The 26,903-nt window shown below is 40.6% G+C and overlaps 2 protein-coding genes across 7 annotated transcripts in view; one reads left to right on the top strand and one right to left on the bottom strand.

Moving 5' to 3' along the window:
• REC114 (REC114 meiotic recombination protein) overlaps positions 1-25,074 on the top strand; it is a 106,108-nt gene extending 81,034 nt beyond the window's left edge. The window contains exons 3-6 of the mRNA XM_019441522.2: positions 8,260-8,343; positions 16,264-16,476; positions 21,952-22,041; positions 24,813-25,074. Of these exons, the coding sequence (XP_019297067.1) occupies positions 8,260-8,343; positions 16,264-16,476; positions 21,952-22,041; positions 24,813-24,977 (552 nt within the window). The 3' untranslated portion in view covers positions 24,978-25,074. The remainder of the gene's footprint in view (positions 1-8,259; positions 8,344-16,263; positions 16,477-21,951; positions 22,042-24,812) is intronic.
• Position 25,075: 1 nt separating this feature from the next.
• Positions 25,076-26,903, bottom strand: part of NPTN (neuroplastin) — a 74,651-nt gene continuing 72,823 nt past the window's right edge. For 5 of the 6 annotated variants that reach the window (XR_008417013.1, XR_008417017.1, XR_008417016.1 and 2 more), the window contains 2 exons: positions 26,652-26,726; positions 26,005-26,101 (listed from right to left, as the gene is read on the bottom strand). Coding sequence is in view for 1 of the 6 variants with exons in the window: in XM_019441520.2 (XP_019297065.1) it covers positions 26,666-26,726 (61 nt within the window). In the remaining 5 variants the exon portion in view is untranslated. Of the gene's footprint in view, positions 26,102-26,651; positions 26,727-26,903 lie in introns of all 6 variants that reach the window. The other variant, XM_019441520.2, reaches the window with a different exon arrangement.

Here is a 26,903-nt window from a genome sequence, read left to right as displayed (position 1 = left end):
AGCATTTTTCACGTAACTAGGAAGTAATCCTAATTTGTATGGAACCACAAAAGGCCTTGAATAACCAAAGCAATCTTGAACAAGGACAAAGCTGGAGGTATCACAATCCCAGATTTCATGGTACAGTACAAAGCTATAGTAATCAAAATAGTATAGTACTGGCACAAAAATAGACACATAGATCATTGGAACAGAATAGAAAGCCCAAAAATAAACCCACGCTTTTATGGTCAGTTAATCTAGGACAAAGGAGGCAAGAATATGCATTGGGAAAAAAATCAGCTTCAATAAATTGTGCTGGGAAAACTAGACAGCTACATGCAAAAGAGTGTAACTGGACCACTTTCTTATACTACAGAAAAATAAACTCAAAATGGATTAAAGACCTAAATGAGAGACCTGAAACCATAAAAATCCTAGAAGAGAAAAAAGGCAATAATTTATCTGACATTGGCCATAACAACATTTTTCTGCCTGTGCCTCCTTTGGCCAGAGAAACAGAAGCAAAATGAAACTATTGGGACTACATCAAAACAAAAAGCTTCTGCACAGCAAAGAAAACAGTCAACAAAACTAAAAGGCAACCTATGGAATAGGAGAAGATATTTGCAAAGACATATCTGATAAGAGGTTAGAATCCAAAATGTATAAGGAGCGTGTACAGCTCAACACCAACCCCCCCCCCAAATAATCCAATTTAAAATGGGTAGAAGGCAGGAAGAGACATTTTTCCAAAGAAGACACAGATGGCCAACAGACACATGAAAAGATGCTCAGCATTACTCATCATTAGGGAAATGCAAATCAAAACTACAGTGAAGTATCACCACACACCTATCAGAATAGCTAAAATCAAAAACAAAAGAAAACCAAAAAAGGATATGGACAAAAAGGAACCCTGGTTCAGTGTTGGTGGGAATGCAGACTGGTGCAGCCACTGTGAAAAACAGTATGGAGATTTCTCAAAAAATTAAAAATTAATATAAGACCCAGTAATTCCTCTACTGGGTATTTACCCAAAGAATATGAAAACAGTAATTTGAAGGGATATGTGCACCCCTATGTTTATTGTGGCTTTACAATAGCCAAGTTATGGAAGCAGCCCAAGTGTCCATCAATAAGTGAGTGGATAAAGAAGTGGTATATATATACACAATGGTGTATTTCTCAGCCACATAAAAGAATGAGATCTTCCTATTTGCAACAACATGGATGGACCTGCAGAGTATTATGCTAAGTGAAATAAGACAAAGACAAAAACCAAATGATTTCACTCATGTGAAATTTAAGAAACAAACTAATGAACAAAGAAAGAAAAGACAAAAACACAGACTGTTAAATACGGAGAACAAGCAGATGGCTGCCAACGGGGAGGTGGGGGGATGCAAATAGTTGAAGAGGATTAAGAGTACACTCATCTTGATAGTGGCTGAGTAATGTACAGAATTGTTGAATCATATTGTATACCTGAAACCAATGTAACATGGTATGTTAATTATACTTGAATTAAAAATTATTTTTTAATGTTTGTTTATTTTTGAGAGAGAGAGACAGAGCGCGAGTGGGGCGAGGGGCAGAGAGAGAGGGAGACACAGACTCTGAAGCAGGCTCCAGGCTCTGAGTTGTCAGCAGGATCGAACTCATGGACTGGGAGATCATGACCTGAGCTGAAGTCAGATGCTTAACCAACTGAGCCTCCCAGGTGCCCCAAATTAAAAAATAATTTAAAATTGTAATCCTCAAACTAGATGTTTTTATCTTTTCCCTTTTATTAGCTTAATAAGTAATTGGTTATGATTATTGAAAAATTAATTTTTATTTAAAAAAATTTTTTTAATGTTTTTATTTATTTTTGAGACAGAGAGAGGAAGAGCATGAGCAAGGGAGGGGCAGAGAGAGAGGGAGACACAGAATCCGAAGCAGGCCCCAGGCTCTGAGCTGTCAGCACAGAGCCTGACGCGGGGCTCGAACTCACAGACCGTGAGATCATGACCTGAGCCAAAGTCAGATGCTTAACCGATTAAGCCACCCAGGTGTCCTGAAAAATTAACTTAAAAAAAAAAATTTTTTTTTAACGTTTATTTTTGAGACAGAGACAGAGCATGAACGGGGGAGGGGCAGAGAGAGAGGGAGACACAGAATCGGAAGCAGGCTCCAGGCTCTGAGCCATCGGCCCAGAGCCCAACGTGGGGCTCGAACTCACGGACCATGAGATCGTGACCTGAGCTGAAGTCGGACGCTTAACCGACTAAGACACCCAGGCGCCCCCCGAAAAATTAATTTTTAAAGATCCCAGTCCTTTTTCTTGCTTTCTTCTCTGTGCACATTGTCATCTTCATATTTTGTAGCGGCTCTTGTATCATGGATATTTTTTTCCTATCTTCAATGTAACTTGAACCTCACAGACCTTGAGCTCCAGGCAAAGTGAGTCAGAAACACAACTCTGAAATTTAAGATAGGATCTAGTTTTTAAATACATCACCTGGCACCTAAACACCTCACATTCATCAAGAAGCCCTTTGGGTGTTCTGGGGTTGAGGACTAGGTAGGTTGTCTAATGGTTAGTCATCGAGTTATTTTTGTAACCATATTCTCCTCTGCTGTTTTCCTCTGAATCAGAGTATTTGTAGCAGGTGTGAGCATTTTTTAATTGTTACTTCCATAAAAGTAAACTGCTGTTCCTTCACAGCACTTATGATCATATCTGGCATGGTTTGAAAGCTAATTTACTTAGCTAAATGTGACGACCCCCATGATGCCCTCATGGCTTGCCTGCTCAGACCTGAGAGGAGTCTGAACCACTAACGAAACTAGTTCAGTAATAGAATCGACAGCAAGGGAAACAGTTTAGTCAGGGTGAAGGTGTAGGTTCCCACCCTCTCTCCGCCCCCAACCCCGCCATCATTCTTGGATATCACATTGTCTACCTCTGACCTCTCCATTAATTAGTTCCTTTTTCCTTTCTTTTGATTGGCTTCCTTTCTGGTAACTGTTAATTATTTATGGTAATGGAGGCCAAGGAGAAGGTGGATAACTAAAATCTAGAAATGAACTTTGTAATTTATAATACTTGAAAATCAAAGTTTGCGGTTCTGTTTATATATACAAAAGTGTGGTATGGTGCCCCTTGGAATCATGTGGCTTTGTGCCACTGCAGAGAGACTGTGCTGGAGCTGGACAGCAGGAGGGAATAGGCTACAGGATGATCAGAGGACTGGCGGGGGTGAGGGGGCCAGAGATTGGCACTCCTTTTTTAATTCAATAGACACGCAAGATAAAAAGATGAATGAAACAATTCTTGGTCTCATGGAGTTTGCAATAAAGTGGGATCTAGAAGGAGAGTGAGGTAGAGTGACATATACACAGACCTAGTAGCATCTAGTCCCACCTGCTGAATTCAGTGCAGACTTCATAGCCCTTATTTTCACTCCATCCCTGTGCATCACCTGACACTGTCGATCATTCTCTATTTGAAAGTCTTATTCCCTTTAGCTTCTGCATGCCTCTATCTTCGACATGACTTCTTAGTTTTGGCTCTATTCTTTCGCCGGTGGTAAATTTTGCATTTCCTAGAGTACTCCTCTCTTTTTCCCCCTCTTACCCTATGCTATTAATTCCTAACCATTTTCCACCACCCAGCACTTCAAAGGGATATGGCAGACTCTCATCAGGTAGCAGTGGCTTCTTATGGCAGTGGTTTTTGACCAGGTGATGGAACAGTATCCTGAGCACCAGGAGGAGCAGCTCCCTGGGTGATTCTGATGCATTCTCCCCTGCCCTTAGGCAGCTTCTGTGTCTTTTTAACCTATAGCACAGTAGTCCGCCGTAGTAGAGCTCAGTGATGGTGAGTCTTTAGTAGCAGCTGGTACAGTGTGCTGTAGGTGCACAGAGCAGGTTTACTTAACTATCCGAGAAAGTCAGGAGAGGCTGCATACAGGAGCTATCAGTTGAGCTAAACTGAATTTATCAGATGGATAAGCCTTAAAGGAGATTCAAAGAGGTGGATTTTCAGAGACAGGGAGATGCATTATTAAAATCTAGGAATATATGAATGGCAAGTGGTTAGGTACACAGGCTTCTTTATTAAAGCCCAAAACATTAGGATGAAAAAGCACTTTTTGAATCTTCAACAAGATTGGTATGAGTCAAATAAAAGTAAGATGTTCTGCATCATTGGACAGGTAATAAATGTATGGGCTTCATTGTTCCCAAGAAATACTGGCATGAAATATTCTGTTAATTTTAAGAAAGAGCTTCATTCTTTCATTCACTGAAAACTCACTGAAGCATCTTCCAGTGTCAAACACTATTATGGGTGGTATATATCCAGTAGTGAGCAAAAAACAAATATAGCCCCTGCCTGCATGGGGCTTACAATGAGGGAAAAAATAGACATAAAGCAAATAATCACTACAGACACACCAACTGTGATCAGTGCTGTGTGTGCTATGAGAAAGTCTAACAGCGTGACCCAAGTGAGGTTAGGGATGAAATGAATAATGATTGGAGGTTAATTAGAAAAAACATCAGGGGGAGAGGCAGAGAGAAGACATATACAAAGTTCTAAGGCAAATGGTTTGGACAGGTTTTATGACGGGCTCTAACATGGCTCGAATGAGAGACACTGTCAGGGAGGAGACACCACTTTTCCCCACATGGCCACTGCACAGAGTCCTAAGTGGAGCGGCCACTGGGGTGGATCCAGTAGCATTTGCTAAACATTGTGCTAGTTGCTGGGATCTCAAGGGGGTAATGAGGCACATTCTAGAACCTGCCTTGCCTGCTCAGAGATTCCTCCTCAGTTTATGAAATGTAACCACTTATGAGGTAAGTACAAGATCCTTTGAGAGCACAGAATTCTGAGGTCAGCCCACTTAGTCTCGGGGAATTGTGGAGATAAAGCTGCGTTTTCAAAAATCAATGAAAAAGGAAGCCATTTCAGAAGTGAGCTGTACAACAAAATCCAGGTGTGAGGAGCATGGTGCATTTGCAGAACTTCAGGGAGCTTTGTATGGGCTCCGGTACAGCGTTTAGATGAGAATTAAAGGAAATAATCACACATGAAAGGCAGAAGCCAAATGTTAGAAATTTACATGCACTGAGGAATTTGAACTCTATCTGGCAGGTGCTTCTTGCAGGCAGTGAGGGAGGGGATGATGAGGCGGTGGCATCGAAAGGGAATGACTTCATCTGATGCTTGTTTTACAAAGTACTGTTCTGGCAGTAGCACAGATAGATGGAGAAACTAGGCCTGGACCTAATTTCTAGGGGACCAGGGGATCTGGGGACCAGATCCAAGGATCGTGTGGCAATTCTGGGGACAACTGGTGGTGGCCTGCTGCAGCAGTGGCAGTGTACGTGGGGAGAATGGTGGGTGAGGAAGCTGTTTGGGGGTAGGATCTCGGAGACTTGAGGACTTCTTGGTGTTGAGGGAGGAGTGAGGAAAGGAGGAGTCAAGCATGATGCCCAGTGATCGTTTGGGTGACAGGCAGGTGTGCATGATGCCATTTACTAAGGCAACACCGTGTAGGAATGGCAATGTGTGCGGAGGACAACTGTCGAGATCCAGCTGGACAAGCTTACATGGAGAGATCTGTGGAGCAGGCCAGTGAAGATGTCCCTTAGAGCCCAAACTGCACTAGAGACAGGAACAGGTGAGATCAGGGCAGGGCCAAGAGCGGTTCATTTCTTTCTTTTTTTTTTTTTTTAAATCAGCTTTTTATTCTAGAATAGTTTGGGATTTACAGAAAAGTTATAAAAATCGTACAGAGTTCCCATGGATTTATCATTTCTTTAGGTCTTCTACCTCTTCCTTGAGTTTTTGCCATATTGGAATGGGTGTCCTTGTTTTCACAGATATTCCCACATAAATGCTTAACAGGCTTATGTAGTTCAAAACACAAAGCAATATAAAAAGACATAGGGTAGGGGCACCTGGGTGGCTCAGTCAGTTGAGCGCCCAACTTCGGCTTAAGGTCATGAACTCACAGTTTGTGAGTTTGAGCCCCATATCGGGCTCACTGCTGTCAGCCTGTCAGTGCAGAACCTGCTTCAGAGCCTCTGTCCCATTCTCTCTGCCCCTCCACCACTTGCACTTTCCCAAAATATAAATATTTTTTCAAAAAAAGACCTAGAGTAAAAAATCCTACTCCAACCCCTGCCCCCATCTGCACTGTTTACTCCCACTCTGTACAGATAGCTTTTTTTCTTAGTCTATACTAATCCTTCTAATTTCTTTTTAATGTAAATATAAGCAAATAATAAGAATATACTTTGTATGTTTCCTCCTTTTCTTATCAAAATGTACTATATTGTGGACACCGTTCTGTCACTTGCTTTTTGCTGAACAATATACCTTAGAGATTAGTACGTATCGTAGAACTGCACTGTCTGAGAAGGCAGCAACAGACTGGCCATAAGTGGCTACTGAGCACCCGAAATGTGAAATGAAAACCAGAATTTAAATTTAAATTTAGATTTTAAAATGGAAGCAGTGTAAATTATTTTCCCATTAAACGTTATTTTGGTAGAATGACCTTTCACTTCAGCCATCAAAAAGGCAGCATCCAAATTAAGATGTGGTGTTAAGTGTAAAACACACTGGGTTTCACAGACTTAGTTTCATTTTTTTTTTACACTGCCGTAATGTTTTACAGTGTTTACATGTTGACATGTTTTGACATATTAAGTTAATTAAAATATTAAAGTTTTACCAACTTCTTATAAAATGTGGCTATTAGAAAATGTAAAATTACATATGTGGCTCAAATTATATTTCTACTGAACAGCACTGATATAGAGCATTATTTTTGTACAGTTGTATAGTACTCTGTTGTAGAGTACCATATTGAACCAGCCCACTATTGATGTATACTTGAATTGCTTCCAGTCTTTTACTGTTAGAAATGCAGAAATGCTTAACCTTGTCCATGCATCACTTCCCATGTGTGCAGATTGATCTGTGAAATGAATTCCCAGGATTGGAGTTGCTGGGTTAGAGAGTACTGTGTTGGTAATCCTGATATTGCCAAATCATGCTCCATAAGAGTTGTACCAGCTTGCACTTTCCACCAACAATGTGTGTGAGTGCCAGGGTCTTCGTATACTGCTGTTTTACACTACAGTATCTACATGTTTAGGATCTGATAGTGAACACATTTCTTTTTGCTAATTCTGAGTTTTAAGAAATCACAGATGGTTTGCCTTTTTTCACTAAAAAAATAAAAGCTACTAACTAATGATGAAACTCTTAGAATCAGCATTTTTTTTTTTCTTTTTCAAATGAAAATGCCAAGGAATTAACACACAGTTTTCCCCGGCTCTCCATTTCTCTGGAAGTTGTGGTTTCACCAGATACAGATTTAGGAAGAGAGACTCTATGAGGGTTCATTATTTATAAGGGACATTTTCTTTTGTTTTCTAAAAGTAGGAGTTTTCTCAGATTCTTCCAGCAGCCTTCCCTGGCTCTGGTGGATTAACACTACAAGGTAGACAGGCAGTGTAGGCAGGATTTGTATACTGCTAGATTTTCAGTTCCCTGGATTAGTATTAGTGGAGCCTAAACACATTCTAACTTGACAGGCTTCTTAACTGAGGAAATCCACTGACATAATTGGAGCTTATGAGTGACCATAATGGTTAAATAATCAATTGTTTACTGTTAATAAGCTGCAGAAAAAGCTCATCTTTCTACCATAAAGATCTAACTGCCATCTCTCTTTTGAGACTAGTGTGCCCTCTACTGCCCTCTTTGCCTTTTCTTCTTTCAGATTGAAATGAAGAACTAGACATTCAGCATCCAAAAACAAGTTGCTTCGATTTTTCCATTTGTAGGAATCGGAAAATGAGATTCTCATGAAGAGAACTCTGTGTAGTTAGACGTGTCAGATAAGTTAATAAATTCTTATAATGGAAATCCTTTACTTACAAGGATGTATCGAATTACCAACATATTGGCAAATCCTAGAAATGTATTTTATAGCAAATATGACTATGGACATTAACTATCTTTAATATTTTATTGATTTCCAGTATGAAAAGTTTAAGCAAAGCTGAGACTGTTACTGTTGATCAGGCAGGAAGAGCCTTAGGACTTACTGGAATGGTCATCCTTGGCAACGGGTGATGTTGAGTCATTTCTACTCTGCTTAATCTAAAAATCAGTCTACAACTTTCCAATGGGAAGCAGCTGCACCATAGCTATTCTCCATGTCCCTTTTGGCTTCTTACAGCTAATTGTGCTTAATTATTTTGTTTCAGGAAGGGTTTTCACTCATTGGTAGCAAGAACTGGTTGAAGATTGTGAGACGCATGGATTGTCTTTTGTTTGGAACAACGATAAAGGCAAGATACTGTGTAGCCAACTATTTTTAAGCAAATGATCGTACCCTTGTCATCTTCTAACTTATGCATGGGGGTGGAGTGAGTGCGGGAGCTTCTGTTTGCAGGGGAAATGGTACTGGGAAGAATATGTATGTTTAAGAAAGGTTTGTATTGGGAACATAACATGAAACAAGGTGTGTAGAGAGGCAGAAGCCTAGTTAGGAAGAGGGTGTTGCTGAAGAGCCAGGGCTTTGATCTGTCGATGCCTGTCTGACAGAGCCGTGCAACCATTCTCCAGTCCCCAGGCACAAACTGCGAGGATGTGGGGTACATCATTGTTTGTCTTACTATTTTCGAATGCTTTACTGTGTCTTTTCATTTTCCCTTTTCACTATTCAAAAATTTCCCTTTTACTTGCTTCCTAGCTGCATTAAACATAAAGAATGATCTTCATCAGAGAAACATACAATACAGACTAATCACCTGGATTATTTTCTTTCAGAAATAACTGTAAAAAAAAAATCTGTTAACATTCACCCAGTAGATAATATTGAAATTTAGGTGAAAGCTCCTAATTTTTCATGGGCTCATAGACTGAGTTGGAAGAGCATCTAACAGAGCGCCTAATAGAGGGGTCTTAGCCTGGGGTTCACAGACCCTCCAAAGGGTCCTTAAAGAATTCAGGAGACCATGAACTGCGTATTCACTGACACCTAACTGAGATGTATCATTTCCTTCAGCTATGAATGTAGGCATCAGAGCCCAGTCGTATTAGACCTTTGCCCCAGTAGAAATCAGCTACTTTCATGCCGCATCACAGGTATCTTCGGTGTCAGGCTCATCACTGCCTCAGAATTATGGTGGTGATTAGTCCCTCTGCTAGAGCTTTTTAGTTATGTGTTAAGCATATGTATTGTTAATTCACAAATTAGTGTTTTAATATTGTAGTAAACTACTTCAGTATAATTGGTTTCCTTTATAATCCAATGTATTTTATGTGATTAAAAACATTGTTTTGACGGGGGGCGAGGGGGGTGCTGGGGTAGGGAGAGCTGGGTGGCTCAGTCGGTTGAGTGTCTGACTCTTGGTTTCGGCTCAGGTCTTGATCTCACACTTTGTGGGTTCAAGCCCTACACTGGGCTGCAATGACAGGCTCTGCTCTCTCAAAATAAATAAATAAACTTTATTAAAACACACACATACACATTGTTTTGGGAAGCAATTCACTGGCTTCACCAGATTGCCAAAGGGGTCTGGAGCACATACTCAAGAGCCCCTCTTTTCATTTATGTATGAGGGCACAGAATTCAACTTATGCCAACAGTCAAGGTTGTAACTGGCTGTCAGAGAACTGGGCCACCGACTTATCTTCTGACTCCCAGCCTGGGACTGTGTCATGCCAGAACAACATGAGTTTGAACTCGCAGGTTTGAACTTGTGGCTTTTTTTTTTTTCTGATAAATACCGTACGGCACTATAAATGTATTTTCCTTATGATTTTCTTAACAGTTTCTTTTCTCTAGCTTACTTCATTCTAAGAATACAATATATACACATGTAACGTATAAAATGTGTTAATTGACTGTTTATGTTATCAGTAAGCTTCCTGTTAATAGTAGGCTATTAGTAGCTAAGTTCTGGGGGAGTCACAAGTTCTACTCGGAATTTCAGCACTCCTCACTCCCACATTGCAAGAGTCAACTGTACATGTCTTTCTAAAAGTTACACCGTGCCATATGTCTGATATGTGAGTTCTAATTTTTTCCTGATATATACTATTACAATTTTTAACTATAAAGAGTAAAATAAAAACCAACCATAATTTGACCACTGAAAAATAATCATTAACATTTTAAAGTTGCTATGTGGCAGGTATATTATGTCAAGATAGCATTTAAATGCACATGACAGAAAAATCCAGACATAGTGGCCCCCAAAATTAGGGGTGTATTTTTTTTTCACTAAATAACAGAAATAGGGAGGTGGTAGCTTTGGCTCAGCAATTTCACAGTGCCAAGGTCAACATCTTAGCAATTCCTTGGCCTCTCCCTCACATTTGCAAAATGGTTGCTATAGCTCTATTGAATGTCTATTGAAGGAAAACCAGCTTCATCTGTCCCTTTCATAAGGAAAGCATAAACTTTCTATGAGGCTTCCACCTTGCACAACCCCTAGAATATGTCTACTTATGTCTCATGGACCAGACAATGTAATGTGGCCAATTCCAATCTGCTAATATTAGCAAAATGAGTGCTTGGCTTTTCCAGCCTCTTGTATGTATCAGCTCATGGCAATGAACCCTGTGTCTGCTGTATAGAAAATTTATAAACTTGGGATTGTAGTATACAGAGTACTTTGTATCCTGCCCTCTTGTCATGTAACATTATGTCAGGAATATTATACCAAGTCATTTCTTAGTCTTTGAAAATGTGATTGTTTGTGGCTACCTAGCATTTTATTGTTTGGATGCAACATAATTCAGTTAACTAATCCCCACGTTTCCACTATTATAAAAATGTTTTGATTTTCATAAGGATTTATTTGCAGGGCTCTTGAGACAGAAGCCTAGAATATATATTTATCTTGTACATTTGCCCTCTCTGTAGGTTGTTTCTGTTTCTACAGAACTAGTGGTATGTAAGAATGCTCATTTATCCAAATTCTAATAGGGCGTATCATTTAAATTTTGGCGCAGTTCATGATCTCATGGTTCATGAGATCAAGCCCTGTGTCAGACTCCATGCTGACAGCGTGGAGCCTGCTTGGGATTCTCTCTCCTTCTCTCTCTGCTCTTCCCTACTCACTCTACACCCGCCCACCCACACACTCTCTCTCCCCAAAGTAAATAACTATTGGGGCGTCTGGGTGGCTCGGTTAAACGTCTGACTCTTGATTTTGGCTCAGGTCATGATTTCACAGTTCTTGAGTCCAAGCCCCACATCAGGCTCTGTGCTGACAGCATGGAGCCTGCTTGAGAGTCTCTGTCTCCCTCTCTCTCTGCCCCTCCCCTGCTCATGCACACTTCTGGTTTCTCTAAAATAAATAAATAAACATTAAAAATATTAAAAATAACTTTTTAAAAAGCTAGCTTCCAATCTGATTGGCAAAAATGAACATCTTCCTTTAATTTGCATTTCTTTGATAACAAATGAGAATGAACATTTTTTGTGTCTTTGTTAGCCATCTATATTTCTTCTTTGAATCACCTACTGGCTAGTTTTGACTTACTTTCCTCTTCAAAGTATTTAGACAGAATATGTATAGAGATTACATGTTATATACATGTATAGATTACATGCTATGTAGAAATATATGTTGACGTAATTTGTATAGTTATATGTATTTGTATATATGCCATATATGTAGTTTTTAGAAATATTGCTACATAGTTGTGCCAACTGTTACTGGGAATGATATTCTGTATCCCAAAGTTATTTCTAGCTGCTTATTATTAGATTTTTTCTGAATTGAAATTTAGCTTCCTTACTAAACTTTTATTAACTGATAATTTGTTAATTGTTTTAATTTCTAGGAAAGTGATTTTATAATCTACAATGACAATTATAGTTATTTCCAGTAGTTTATATTTATTACTTTTCTCACCTTACTGAATTATCTAGACCCTTCAGAACATTAATTTTATGGTTATAGCGTCATCTTTGACATCTTCCTGACCTGAATGGGAAGAAGTGTTTAGATGTTAAGAACATTTCTAGCTGTTGACTGGATGGATATTCTTTACCATTTAAGGGAAATATTCTTTCAGTTATAGTTTGTCTATCAATACTTTTCTCAGGATTACATATTAAATTTTATCAAAAGCTTTTTGACACCTTACCAAGATCATGTCTTTCTTTTTCCTTTCTATGATGTATTGACTTGATATATTAATATTGAACCAACAGATTCTTATTTTTGCCTTACCTGGAAAAGGATATGTTTGGTGTTCCTTGCCTTGGATAACTTTTAATTAACCAAGTATTATGTAATAAACACCAGTGTTTAAGTTGATAAATGGAAGAAGTATTTTGAAATAAAATTTTTATTCTGTTATCAGCAATTTAGTATAGCTTAAATTCTGTGGATAATAAAAGTTACTTCTTTTCCCTCTGGCTGAAGTAAGTAGATTATATAATTTCTGCCTACTTGTAAGTTGGGCTTCCTTTTTTTTGTTAGTAATTCTGATCAAAATGGTCCAGGCCAACCGGCAAAGGGTCTACATGTAATTACCTACCTAAAGGGACTTTGGTTTAAAGGAATAAACATAAACCACTCTCCTCTTTACCCCCCAGTAACTCACTGAAGAATGTTCTCATGATTTTGTCTAGCCTAGGCTTTGAGTAATGCCTCTTGGTTTCAGAGTAAAGGATCAAAGAAAAGTGTTGAAGCCCCTTCTCTCATTAAGTCCTTTTTCTGTACTCCCCTCTCCCTCCTTTTCTATGGTAGAGGAATTCTCTACCAGTGGTGGGGAAAACTGCTTTGGTTGGGGTCCTAGTGATAGGGGACTATATAGATCTGAGCATTGGATCTAAAACCAGCAGGAAAACCCGGCAAGCTGGTGAGGACTTGTATCTCTGTGGTTCTCCTCCCACGTGGTGTTAACCAGGTGCCTGTCTTCCACGTATGCTGGCACCATATAACATCAGCTGTAGAGCCTGAGGCTTAAGAATCTCCAAAAGGAGATGCTGTTCATGCCCAAGAGTCCGAATTTACTGGGCCAATGCCTTCCAGAAGGCGGAGCCTGACTTTCCTGTGAGCACATGAAGAGAAGTGTCAAGAGGCAAGCCCTTATCCTTAACTTTTGTTTCCTCAAGGCGTCTGTGTGAAGGGAATTTTCTGTTTGTTGTAATAACTTGAAATTAAGTGTTCTAAAATAGGAGAGAACAATCTAACATTATGCCATCACCTAAAATACAGTAATTTTGAGTTAATCTCCTTAGATGATAGAGTATATTTAGGCCAGTTCATGGCTGTTGATACATACTTGAAAACTTTTCATTTCACCACAAGAAGCCCTTTCTCACTTAATTATGGCATAAGAATAAATCTGATTAAGATTTTCAACCTAGGAGTCCTTTTTGTTAACACAGTGACAGTTTTCCATTGTGCCCCACGGCACTGAGGATGTGGGATGGTGATGTAACTCACTGTCACATTTTTCTTGATGTACCTTAGTTTTATCTTGGGTCCACATGCATTGAGGTGATATTTCTGGCTTCAGATGATAAAGCTCAAATTGTACCTGAGAATTTTACAGAAGCAAATACGGAGCCAGGCTTCAGTTAGGCTATTGAACATATAGCCTACCCTGTCATTCTGGGAACTACATTCTAAAGAAACCCTAACTGTCCAGACTCCTTCTTATGCACATTCACATACAGACACCTCTAGGCTTACATGATTGGTCTGAGATTTTTGCCCTGACAATACACTTAATACTCATCTGTTTCTGTATACAGCTTTTCATCCAGCTAAGAGGCACAATTTTTAATGTGATTACTTTTCAAAAGTTAATTACAAAATCAGCATGGAAATATCTAATATAAAGATATTTCATATAAAAAAGGTATTTCTTTTTTAATTACTTTTTTAAAAATTTGTTTAATGTTTATTTATTTTTGAGAGAGAGACAGAGCACAAGCAGGGGAGGGGGCAGAGAAAGAGGGAGACACAGAATCCAAAGCAGGCTCCAGGCTCTGAGCTGTCAGCACAGAGCCCAATGTGGGGCTTGAACCCATGAACCATCAGATCATGACCTGAGCTGAAGTCAGATACTCAACCAACTGAGCCACCGAGGCACCCCTAAAAAAGGTATTTCATATAGATGTCTTCATATAGAGTTTAAAGTAGTGTAAGTAAATTGGAAACAACTAATTAATTGTAAACAGGAAATCAGGTCAGTTTTATAAAAAACGATGCATAGAGTTACCAAAAATGGAATGTATAGTTCTCTCAGTTCTTTTCCCTTCCTCAGGGAAAAATCAGCTTTCAGTTACTCTTGAGAGTCTGGGGATTTATTCATCCAAGAGCAAAATGGCTAAGGAAATGAATAGGTAATACAGAAGAGATACAAATGACCAATATGCAGAAGAAAAATATTCAACCTTACTTGTAATCAAAGAAATGAAATTCTGCAATAAAAATCTATGTTACCCTAGTAGATTTAAAAACATTTAAAAGAGGGGCTCCTGGGATGGCTCAGTTGGTTAAGTGTCCGACTTCAGCTCAGGTCATGATCTCCTGGTTCATGAGTTTGGCTCTGTGCTGTCAGGGGGAGCCTGCTTTGGAACCTCTGTCTCCCTCTCTCTGCCCCTGCTCCATGCATGTGTGCACATTTGCCTGTGCTCTCTCTCAAAAATAAACTTAAAAAAATTTTTTTTTAATTTAAAAGAATAAGAATCTCCAGTGTTGGAGAGACTCTCAGTGGGAGTAAATTGATACTACCTCGCCCATGGCAGTTTGGCACTACCAAAATACCCAAGACCTTTTGACCAGGCAAATCTGCTTTTAGGCATTTATGCACAGATGTATGTATAAGAAGGCCTACCAAAGCTTTGTGGCTTACAATAGGAAAAAGGCTATAGATAAATGTTAGTAGGGGCCAGTTAAATAAAGGAATACTCTTCAGCCATTGAGAGCAATGAACTATACTTCTATTTTATACTTCTTATTAAATAAAAAAATCAGGTTACTAAACAGTAGTATAGTCTACCATATATATATATATATATATATATATATATATATATATATAAAATAATATTTTATACATTATATATATTCATTGTTGTAGGGGATGATAATGGATTATTTTATACTTAGGAAAAAGATGAAATGAATTAAAAGATAAGATCACCCAACAGTGGCAGTAAGGAGGGGGGCAGGGTCTGTTCTTCTAAACATGACACCTTACCGTCACTTAGCCATGCTCAGAGTTTTCTCTAACTTAAATATGTGGCTTTGCCTAATGGCTTTATCTAAAAATGTAAATAGTGCAAATTGGGACTAGGCAAACCAAGGAATTTTTACCTGTGGGAACTTACAGGATTTTGTGAACTCTAGCTAGAAACATTTTCCTGTTAGCAGAGTGATTTATGTGTTTAATAAATGTCACTGTGCTGAGTTAGCATCTGGACTTCTTTACAGAAGAAACTGAACAAAGGCACACGATACATACCATCTGTTTGGTATGTATCGATTCCTCTAAACTAGATGGAATATTAGACTAGAAAAACAGGAAACTATTGCTACTAAAATACTGGATTTATCATTGTTACTGTTACAATTTAGTTCTAGTTTTAAACTTACAAGCCAGTAAGTTTGATGTAGTTGCCAAATTTTTTACAATTCTAACTGCATCTCTCCCACATTTGCTGATTTGCCAAGGGATGGAACTCATACAGTAAATTAAAGGCAAGAGGCAATTTGTGTGGTAGTCTGGCTTCTTTAAGAATAAAGGGCACTACAGATTGCTAATAGGAGCTTCGTTAGCTCTTAGTATCTGCCTGTCCCCTGTTCCCCAGTCTCGTTTGTCAACTTCGCTGGTTTGTTTAGAGTACCATGTACCCAGTTTGCTCTTTTATATACTTAGGTTTAGAAAAATTTTGTTGAGCTAGCACTGATTTTTCACCTAAGGAATTAGAAGCTATGAAATCTTTATTCCAGAGTAAGACAAAACACTGGTATTTTACTGTAGTCAGTAGTGACTTTCCTGGTCTGTATGATACGGGCTTTTCCATTTTTGCTGATGTCAATTCCCTGAAGGAAACAAATTTAGTATGAGCAGCTCCCCGAAGGGGGAAGAAAGGAAATTACTGCCTTTTCTCTATCCACATTACCAATCTAGAGTTACCGCTCCCCGCAAAGGGAAGCACTCCCTAGAGGTGCCCACAGTAAATAAAAGTGAGGGCTTCTAGGGGGAACTTTGCATCTGCCCAACAGAACAAGAGCCGCATGTTCCGGGTGCAGTTTAGTGGAGGGTCCAAGGAGCAGGCGCTGGAAAGCTGCTGCAGCTGCGTGCAGAAGCTGGCCCAGTATGTGACCGTCCAGGAGCCTGACAGAGTCAGCCAGGAACTCAGGCCGAGTGCTGGCCTGCTGGGGGCAGGTGAAAGCCAAGGGAAGGATTGTGCACAGCGCATCCCACCGCAGCACCGGGTAAGTAGGCCAGTGTGTTGGCTGCATGAGAAACCTGACAAAGTATTGCTTTATGGGGACGAAATCACAGTGGAATGTGTTGAATCTATCCGGTTTGTAGGTTAAAAGATACCTAATGTCGAGTGACATATTTAAAAAAAAATTTTTTTTTAATGTTTATTCATTTTTGAGAGAGACAGAGCACAAGTGGGTACAGGGCAGAGAGAGAGGGAGACACAGAATCTGAAACAGGCTCCAGGCTCTGAGCTGTCAGCACAGAGCCTGACGCGGGGCTCGAACTCCTGAACCGGGAGATCATGACCTGAGCCAAGGTCGGACGCTCAACCGACTGAGCCACCCAGGCACCCCGAGTGATGTATTTTTAAAAATATTTTTAAGTCTGTTTATTTTGAGAGAGAGGGCGCACATGAGCAGCAGAGAGAAGATCGCAAGCAGGCTCACGCCATCAGTGAGCCCAATGTGGGGCTCAAACTCCCAAACCATGAGATCATGACCTGAGTCGAAATCAAGAGTTGGACACCTGACTGAGCCACCCAGGCACCCCCATAATGTTGACTGACTTATTTAGATTGAAGATTGATCCTCATCGTAGCTACCTATAATCCTAGACATCAGATTAGCCAGGTGTCCCGGCTACATTCTGGGTGTCATCATAGACAGTGGTTCTCAAAGTATGGTCTGTGGACCCTTTCCTGAGACCTTTCTCAAGGGGTCCATAAAGTCACCATTATTTTTATAATACTGAGACGTTATTTGCCCTTTTCGCTTTGTCAGTATTTGCATTAATCTGACAAAAGAATTGTGAGCAAAGCTGCTGTCACCTTGGTACCCATCAAGGTAGTGGCCTGAAACCGTGCAGGTGGTGATCAGTCTTCACCAATCACTCGCAGTAAGAACACAGGCAGAGCTGCTGTGCCCTGGGAGGCGAGGTGGCTGTTTGGAAGGGAAGTGCCTGAGGGCCTGTGCTGGGCGCTGAACCGGCCTTCTTCACGGAACACCGTTAGTACTTGAAAGAACAAGATAAACTAGGGTTATTCATACTTGGGCATTCAGTGGACACTTTCTCAAATGAAGGGAGCCTATCATTTCGGGAAAACAACTAATAGTATTTATCGACAATGATGAAGTAAGCTTTTCAAGGAAAAATTGGACTCTTGGAAAACGTGTATGTATCTGCCACTTGACCTCCACAGCTCCCTAACTCAGAAGACTATTCTGATAGTGCTTTTAACGAACGTGAGTGTTTTTCTTTGGATATAATTACGTGACAAGATGTTTCAACATTTTGGAAGATCTGTATAGTCCAGCCAATCAGTATTTTCCAAATGACCAATCCAATGATGCTACAAAATCATGCACGGATAAAAGATCCATTCAAAGTGCAAAACAGACCAGTGGTTTTAATATAACAGAGTGTAACAAGTTCATTGCTATGATTTCAGATTCCATGTATACAGCTAACTTTTAAAAACCAATCAATTGTTGAGTTTTGGTGTTCTATCAAAGAATATCTATTCACAATTATCCGAAAAGGCTACTGTAAGATACTTCTGCCTTTTCCATCTACGTATCTATGTGAAGCCAGACTTTCTTCATGTACCTCATCCAAAGCAACAGACTGAATGCAGTAGATAGGAGAGTCGAGCCGTCTTCCATTAAGCTAGACATTCCAGAGATTTGCAAAATCATGACGTCTTTATTTTAGGAAATAGAGTTACTTTTCATAAACATTTTAAATAACATATATTGGGTTCACTTTTAAATGAATATTTTTAATTTTTGCTTTCACTTTTAACATGTAAATATTAGATATAGCCTAAAAAGCAGCTGTCCGAGGGCCTCAATAGTTTGTCAGATCATAGAAGGAGCTTGTGATCCTAAGTTTGAGAAGCACTGTTACAGAATTTCTCCAGGAAGTACATATTCTCATGCTTCTTTGGCCTAATCCCAAATGCTGTTAGCATAGGCATTTGCCTCTGCTTTTGAGATGAAATTCTAGTTTCAAGTTGGGTTTTTTATTTTCTACTTTGAGAAATGATTTTCCAAACCTGGCTTTCTAGCCTTTCATCCTATAAGGGCCCTTAAACTCAATGGAGCAAGACCATTCATTGTTGCTGTTTTATCACCAAGTTTCTTGTGGTTCATAATTTACCTAGGGGGAACATAAATTTACATTATTTATCATAAGGTCTTTTTCTTTCAACAAGTGCTGTATGATTTCCTCTTGAATGTGTTCAGTTTGCCAAATAAGATTTCTAGAATTCTTTCCCTCCATTTGTTTGTCTGATCTTTGTGAAGATTTCTTCATGCTAAAGCTCCATTTCTTACAAACCCTGGATCTGGTTTCATTTTGCCACATCAGCTCCTGCTATATTAAGAATCCCTTCCCTGAAAATGGGATGGAGTGGTTTATTACAAGGTACTCTATTAGTTTATGATCCTTTGCCCCCTAAGTAGAATGTCTTCTTTTGTAGGTTTCATCGATCGTTATTAGATTCAGATTACGGTACCCAGTGCATGGAGTGGGACAGGAACCGAATAGGGTGCTAGAATTTGGGAAGTACGTCTGGAATGCCTTATAAAGGCAATGAAGACACGCCAGGCTGGAGCCTAACCAGGCTACACACTTACCTAAATATAAGAAGATAAATTGAGGCTGTAGCATGTAGGAGCAGATGCAGACTGAGGGTTCTGAGCTACAGCAACAAATGGAAGTTCTAGCTCTGATTTCAAAGGCTGGCCCCCAATACCCAGGTAGAAATATCCCCAGAGTGGCTAGACATTTTTCACATCTTTCCTCGATGCTGTATTCAGGGACTTTGACGATCTGCAGTTGGGGGTTATGCAATGCTGTGCAAAGACCACAGGCTTCAGAATCAAAATGGATCTAGGTTTGAATCCTGGCCCTGCTAGTGGCCGCGTGATTTCGTGAGCCCCTGAACCTCATCTGTAACATGGCAAGACGGAAATGCTGTATATACAGACATAGTACAATGCCTGGCAAACATCTAAATAACATTATTCATTATTACTATTATTGCCAGTACCGTTACCCTCCCAGATCTGTGTTCCCTTGCAAGTGAACACGTTAGCGCGCTGGTCAGTAAGCAAGGGTCAGAACTCCCAAGGCAAGGGGACTGTAAGATGGAACGTCTACAGCTGCAGAGCAGAAGACAAGGTAAAGCCACTAGGCTAATTTGCCAGAGTGTAGACATTGTGAAATACTGCCTAGAACATTCTAGTCTTCCTAATGGCAAAACATTCCCAGGTTTGTCGTAGCTGCTCCTGTGCAAATTTGGTATCACGTTCCCTTTCTCAGAATCCATCTTGAGAGTTGCAAGCTGTAGCCAAGTTCTAGTCCTCTTGCTGCCCTCCTGGACTCAGGTGTCATTTCCCCAATGCCTTATATATACCTTCTTATCTGAAATAGTTCTCTTCTTTGCAGGTAGAGATAATTTCCTGTCTTTTCATTTCACGTTCTTCAGTCATTTCCCAGAACATTTGGTTTTTATTCTTCCTCAGCTTTGTAATTTTACCAACTGTGGCCTAACCAAGGCTTCTCAACCCGAGGGCTTCTAAGGCAGCCCAGCCCACCCCGAAGAAGGGGGAAAGGAAAGACAGGAAGGCGAATGGCAGTTCCCAGCCGAACTGTCCGTTGTTGATACAAGAAGTCCAAAAGAAGAAAGCAGCCAGGAGGCTCCAGTTACTGTGTGCACAGCACCTTCCTTGTCTGTGCACTTGGGTGGAGGACGGTCTGATCCCGGAGCCACCTACTCACCTCAGGTGGTTCCACCACACTTGGCTACTCTCCAGCGTTTGTGCAACATGATGTTGGGTTGTTGTCTGCCCCGTGTTTGAAGCACATGTGTGACGTGAACTGGTACTCTAGGAAAGCATCAAAAGTCGGAGCTAGAAGAAATGCCAGGCACCGGAGTCTTTGATTTTTACAGATGAGGAAACTGAACAGAGAAAGGGGGCTTGCCTAAGGACTCCTGATTCATTAGAGTTCCTTATGTTTTTGCTCATTTTTAGTATTCCTGACTAGTTTTCTTTTTGTTCTTTCCTTCCTGTCTCCCTCCCATTTTTGATGCTTCCAGATCTGCTTTTCCGTTAGTACCTAGTGTTAATACCTATTACTTTTCTGTTAATACCCACTATTAGCAATAGTCAGCTTCACGTAAGAGGAGACAAAATTTGGACACTCTGACTTCTGCCAGCCGTGACGTGATGCTGTTAGAGGCATCTTCTAGGGAGAGCCTGGTTTCTCTCTGTATGCCACCAGCTTGTATGTGGGACGGGCGCGCCTGTGTGCAATAGCCCCAGGTATCCAAAACCTAGCCAGAGCTGCAAACACGTGGCTAGGAAGGAGGGGTGGTGGGGCTTCGGAAACTGTGCTCTTAAGTAGAGGCGGCCTTCGGAGGCCTTTTAGGCCTCCAGGCCACCTCCTACACTGTGCTTTTGCCTGCGCTCTATCCAAGAAAAGCCCCTCACGTTGTAGATTCTTTTGAAATAGATTCTGAAGCATTCCTACACTTCATGCTTAGTGTACCACCTACTATGGCTCACCCCATCCACTGTAAGCTTGAAGTCTTATACCTGCCTTCATTCTAGCACCTCTTAGGTTGCATGCTAATCACTGTTCTACTTGTTAGGTTCTCACTTGGCTGTGGGTTCTTGAGGGCTGGACCACTACCTTGTTCTCCGTGGCCCCCTTCCGTGGTAGGCACTAACACTGTTGAATGAAGATATCTCGGTATTTTACTAACAGAAGAACTCATTCCCTTGGAATGTCTAAAATGAGATTTTTTTTTAAGTTTTATTAAAAGCATATGGTTATCTTGAAATCATAGGGTTTATTTCTTCCCCTGCTTTGCTTTTCTGTCGTGACCATGTATTACTGGAGTTGTAACTCTCAGAAAGTAACAAATCAGGGGCGCCTAGTTGGTTGAGCTCAGTTGGTTGAGCGTCCCAATTCTTGGTTTCAGCTCAGGTCATGATCTTGGCAGTTTGTGAGTTCGAGCCCCACATCGGGCTCCGTGCTGTCAGCACGGAGCCTGCTTGGGATTTTTTTCTCCCTGCCCCTCTCCCACGTGCTCTCTCCTGCTCTCTCAAAATAAACAAACTTTAAAAACAAAATCATTATCGGAATCTGGACAGTGTCCACTGCCCTCCAGCACCAGCACATGGTCCTGGGCTGGGCCTCTGAAGACAGGAGAACATGATGGGGTTGGACAGCCGGTGTGACACCGAGGAACACCAGGCGCAGGGCAGGAACCTCAGACAGAAACTCTGTCCATAACCCCCTCCTGTAGTGAATCAAGGGACAGCCCAGCTTAAACCAGGACAGAGTCCACTGACAATGACTTTATGCCTTTACTGACACTGGTATTTTCTTTTCACACAAGTACATGTGTGGCCAGTCCTATGATGGCCAGTGGCATTTCTGATTACGTTCAGCTCGTCTCCTAATTGCAGTCACACCAGAAGCCAGAGAAGCAGCAGCAGGATGGACCGGCCGGCACAGGGACTTCAGGAGGAAGGACCTCAGTGAGTTGGTTGGCTCAGGTAGGGCCTATTTCCCTGTTGTCTTCCTTGGTCACAAGACACAGTGATCCTGAGGAATTTGTATCCTTCTGTTCACCCCTCTGTGGAATAGTGACATGAAGTGCCAGCAGAGAGAGGACAGCAGAGACAGATGGGGCCGCTTCCGCCTACCTGTGCCGTCGGGTGCGGTGGCGCCACTGAAGAGCTGCCCTCCGAGGAGGGGGGTGGGGGCGCTGTTAGCTTTTCAATGTGTGACATAAAGAATTTAATTGCCACGCTCCCAAAGAGAAATAAAGGGAAGAATTTCCATTTAATTTCGGAAATGAGATTGAGAACTATCCTAAGGCAGGTATCAATATGAATTTGGAGCCAGCTCAGTGATGGTCTCTGTGGCAGCAGATTTCCGGTGCTAAGAGCTGAGGATGTCCGGAAACCTGGGAGGACTCAGCCTTGTTTCCACAGACTTGCTTTCAGACATTCCCCTCCCCTTGCAGCTTGCTGTTACCAAAGCATCCCACAAAACCTATTCATTCAAATTCAGGGTTACTTGATGCCCTGCTCTGCTGGGAGCTCCTGGAGGCCTGTCTCCTCCTGTGTTCCCTGCTGCGCTCGACAGCAGCTCTCCGGCCAACAGCTTGTGCTTTCCACACAGTTCTGCATGGAAATCAGTATTTAAGGATGAGTTTTCTTCTTAATGTATTTATTGAACTGTGCTAACAGTAGTATAAAACGGAAAATATGGGTGTTTCCTCCATCTGGCTTACCACTCAAAATAAAGACAGTCCTACAATTAAAAATTTAAGACGATTAAATAAGAATTCACATCTATTTCTTTTAATAACTTAGCAACCACAACAAAAAAAAATTAAAAGCTTCTTTGTCCAGCAGCAGGACAAACTCCACAGTGACCCAGTTTGTAGCCTCATATTTGCATTGTGGTTAGAGGTTAATTGAATGAGTGGCTGAGGAAAACATGGAAACAAGGCAGGGTATGATATCGTTATTCAGGAAAGATCAGATGCTGCAGAAGGCGGACCGTAGCCCAGCGTATTCACATAGTGGAGAACCACGTACGAACCATGCACCAGGCGGGCGGCTCAGATAGGTTTCTCATTTGCTCTAACCTTCTGGACAAGTTGTTGCATGAACATAAGTGCATAAAACGTTTTAGGAACCAATTTAATGTTACATCTTATTACCCAGAATTCCATTTCAGCTACACAAACGTACACTAAGGATGCTCCTCAGTGTTGTTCATAGTAACAAAACTGGCAACAACATAAATGTGCACTAGTAGGATACTAAGTGGTTTTAAGTGTGGTATAACCACAAATGGGATAAAAATGCAGTCAATAAAAGTGATATAGTTCCCTATCTGTTGACGTGGAAGATATTTGTAATACGTTAAGTTTTTTAAAAGGTTAGAAATAGCATGGATGGTTTAGTTTTTATAGAAACACAAACACACAAACTAGGTCTGGAAAGAGATACACTGACCTGCTAACAGTGGCTCTCACTGGAGAACAGGGCTCCATGTTACTTTCACATTCTTCTGAGAGGCTAGTTTGAATTTATTAAATTTCTATTACAGTTTCTAGAGAAATAGCAATTGTGCACACCAAAACACACCAAACCATGCCATCCATAGAAAGGGCATAAAACCACCTACCTAGTAGATGGAGTGTGAAGAGTAAATATGGCGACGGAGTCAAAGCAGCAAACACAGATGTAACACAGCAGGGCTGGAGCCCATCGTATCACAGTAGACTGTGGATCTGCTGTCACCGTATCTTCCAAATTGCCAAGCACAGTCAGACTTTCATTTGAACTCTGATATCTAAATCTGGGCAACTTACTCAGCTGGTTATTTTTTTTTTATTTTGAGAGAGACAACTGAGCAGGGGAGGGGAAGGGGCAGAGAGAGGGAGAGACAGAATTCCAAGCAGGTTCCACACTGTCAGCACAGAGCCTGACTCAGGTTTTAATCCCACAAACCATGAGATCATGACCTGAGCTGAAATCAAGAGTGGGGACACTTAACTGACTGAGCCACCCAGGCGCCCCTCAGCTGGTTTAAAACACTGCAAGTTACCAAAGAAGTCATACAGGTGGCAAATAAGCATGTGAAAAAATGCTTGACATTCTAGAACTTCCATTTATGACATTCTGGAAAAGGTAAAGCTACACAGTAATGGAGAACAGATCAGCGGTTGCTTGCCAGGGGTTGTTTGACACTAAGAGTGTAGGCAGCATGAAGAAATTTTCGGCAGGAGGTGGAGAGGTATGGAAATGTCCGTGTCTTCTCTGTGGTGACAGTTACATGCCTCTCCCTGTCAAACTTCGTGGACAGGACTGGAAAGAGACATGAGTGAGCTAATTATCTCCTTTGGACAGTGAGTCTGTGACCTCTCTTTATTACATTCAGAACCCGCCTTCCACAAGGTGAACGGCTCACACCCATTCATCTGGGAGGTGAGAAAGATGAACTAAGCTAGTGCATTTCATTCATTGACAACTTTCTTACCCACAAAATGTTAACACAGTATTCCTCATTAAAGCAGGACCTTACCTTTGTAAATCATTTCATTAATTTGACATGCTTAAGGATACAAGTTTATCTCACTTCCTATGTGTAGAGGCATTATATATAGGAACCCCGTAAAGGTAATAAACACTAATTTTTGGTGTTTCCCTGATATTTCCTAAAAGCAAAGTTTTTCTGTGTTCTGTTATTTCAGGCCATTGCTTTTGGCTATAATCACTAATAAACTACTCTTCTGGAATCCCCCTAGTCTCTCCTGGTGTCAGAGGAGCTGTCCCCGGTCTATGAACAATCTGCGTGGGACACGGAAGACTTACGCCCCTTTCTGCGCTTGTGCCTCATGGATCAGAATTTCCCCGCATTTGTGGAAGAGGTGGAAAAGGAACTTAAAAAGCTGACGGGGTTGAGAAATTAACACTCCACGTACATATAGAACTAAGGAACTTGAAAAAGTTCACTGAAAAAGTGCTTCCTCCTAAGATTAGATACAATAAAGAGTATTATTCCAAGCACCCTTTTATCAATGTTTTATTTTTAAAAACAGTGAATCCACTTTTTTATACATCATTGCACTTCAACACTTACACAGAACACAAGTACATGCATCTACGGTTACACACCGCATGAGAACCCTGCCGGGTGAGAAAATCTACACTCAACTGTTTTAAATCAATGTGAAAAATACAGTGTCAACCCCAGAGGATAACTAGTTGCATAGAATACCATGCTATAACATTTCAAGGTCATTGAAAACAAAAGGTAAATTATAAAAGTTTGCCTTAATTGAATGTACAATAAGGTTCAACACAACAGTGCAAAAGGATTTAAGAATTTACATGATTTAACAGAAGAAAAAATAATCACTTCAAAAGCAATCATACATATATACTGCAATTCAATATATCCATTCAGTGGAGTGTTCCAGCTTTTTATCAAAGTCATAGGTTAAGCCCTTAAAATTATAGATTTCAGTTTATATTACTCATCTTTATGTACCAGAACTGCACAATCTCCTCATCTGACAACATACAGTAAGGAATGAATATCAGCAGCTAAAAAATGAAACAAGCATTTATTTTATTTTGGATTTCTCCCACCCCCAAAAATATAAATATATATATATATATATTTATATACTGTATATATCTGTAGGTTTTGCTGTACTTTACAAAAATGTTATCACTAGATGGCAGCAGTGCATTTTAGAGCTTTGCCAATTTTAACAGCTGCATTAAGTAAAAAATGGCGCATGCATGATCCGATCCTCAGAGGACCTTTTCACTTCTACTTAAATATTTTAACAAAGGGGGGAAAAAAAGCAACATTCACAGCACATCAAGCCCCAAATAGTTTACACCTTCTACACTGAAGCATTGTTTAAAATGTACCTGACTAGATCACCCTTACAGGAAAGGCTAAATAAGGCATGCTTTAGACAGTCATTTGTGGTGCTGCTCACTTAAAAGGGGAGAGAACCAAAGAGGTCCAAGCAGAAAATTTAGCAGATCATGTTGCCACCAGTTTCAGGAACCTAAAGATCTGTGAAGAAAAAGTATTTGGAAATTAAAAGGGAATATGCACTGTCCCCGAAGACTACACCAAATCCTACATACAACAAAGCTTTGGTTCAGACAGCACGCGCAGGGATGTGGTGTGAAACTCTGATCTCCATGTGCCGGCATGGAAGGCACTCTGGCCCAGCTATGCCCGGCCACCATCCTTGCCTTGCCCTCACAAGCAAAGTGGAATTAACTGGCCTCTGGGGATAATCCACCCAAGGTGACCATTTTTACCTCTTTTTTCAAAATACAGTTAAATAGCGGTGCAGAGGATGCATTTTGAGACACCATACGTATTCTGAAACGGCACTTCTATAAATATGTGGAACAACACAGCTGAAAATGTTCCTTTCCGGCTGCTGCACTGGACGGAGGGCAAACAGAACTTGTTCCATCATATCAACAGCTCTGAAATGAACTAGAAGATCCTACAACATGCTACCAACTACCAAAGAATGTGCAACAAGGTCAACAGAGGCAACGTTCGTTTGCATATAATTTTTAAAATTTCTAAGGCAGGCCATACTTACATTATAAGCAGTATTTAATTTGTGTTTCTCTGGCGCAAGTTTTTATCTTTGTGATTGTTGGTAGAGTTGGTTTTCCTTTGGAGGAAAAATTGCATTATAAGAGTTAAAGTCAGTGGCAACTCTTGAAATTCTAACACATGGAAATACAGGGATTCTTTCACTTACTACCATCCCTGGTATAGTAAGAAATTTTACTGCACAACATTAGTCAATAAAAATATTCTTTGTGTAAAGTGCATACACACACACCTT

Source organism: Panthera pardus, unplaced genomic scaffold (assembly GCF_024362965.1).
Source record: "Panthera pardus isolate Hobbes unplaced genomic scaffold, ASM2436296v1 HiC_scaffold_24, whole genome shotgun sequence".
NCBI lineage: Eukaryota > Metazoa > Chordata > Mammalia > Carnivora > Felidae > Panthera > Panthera pardus.
The sequence above is the reverse complement of the archived record's forward strand: the minus strand, read 5'-3'. Positions and strand labels throughout refer to the sequence as shown.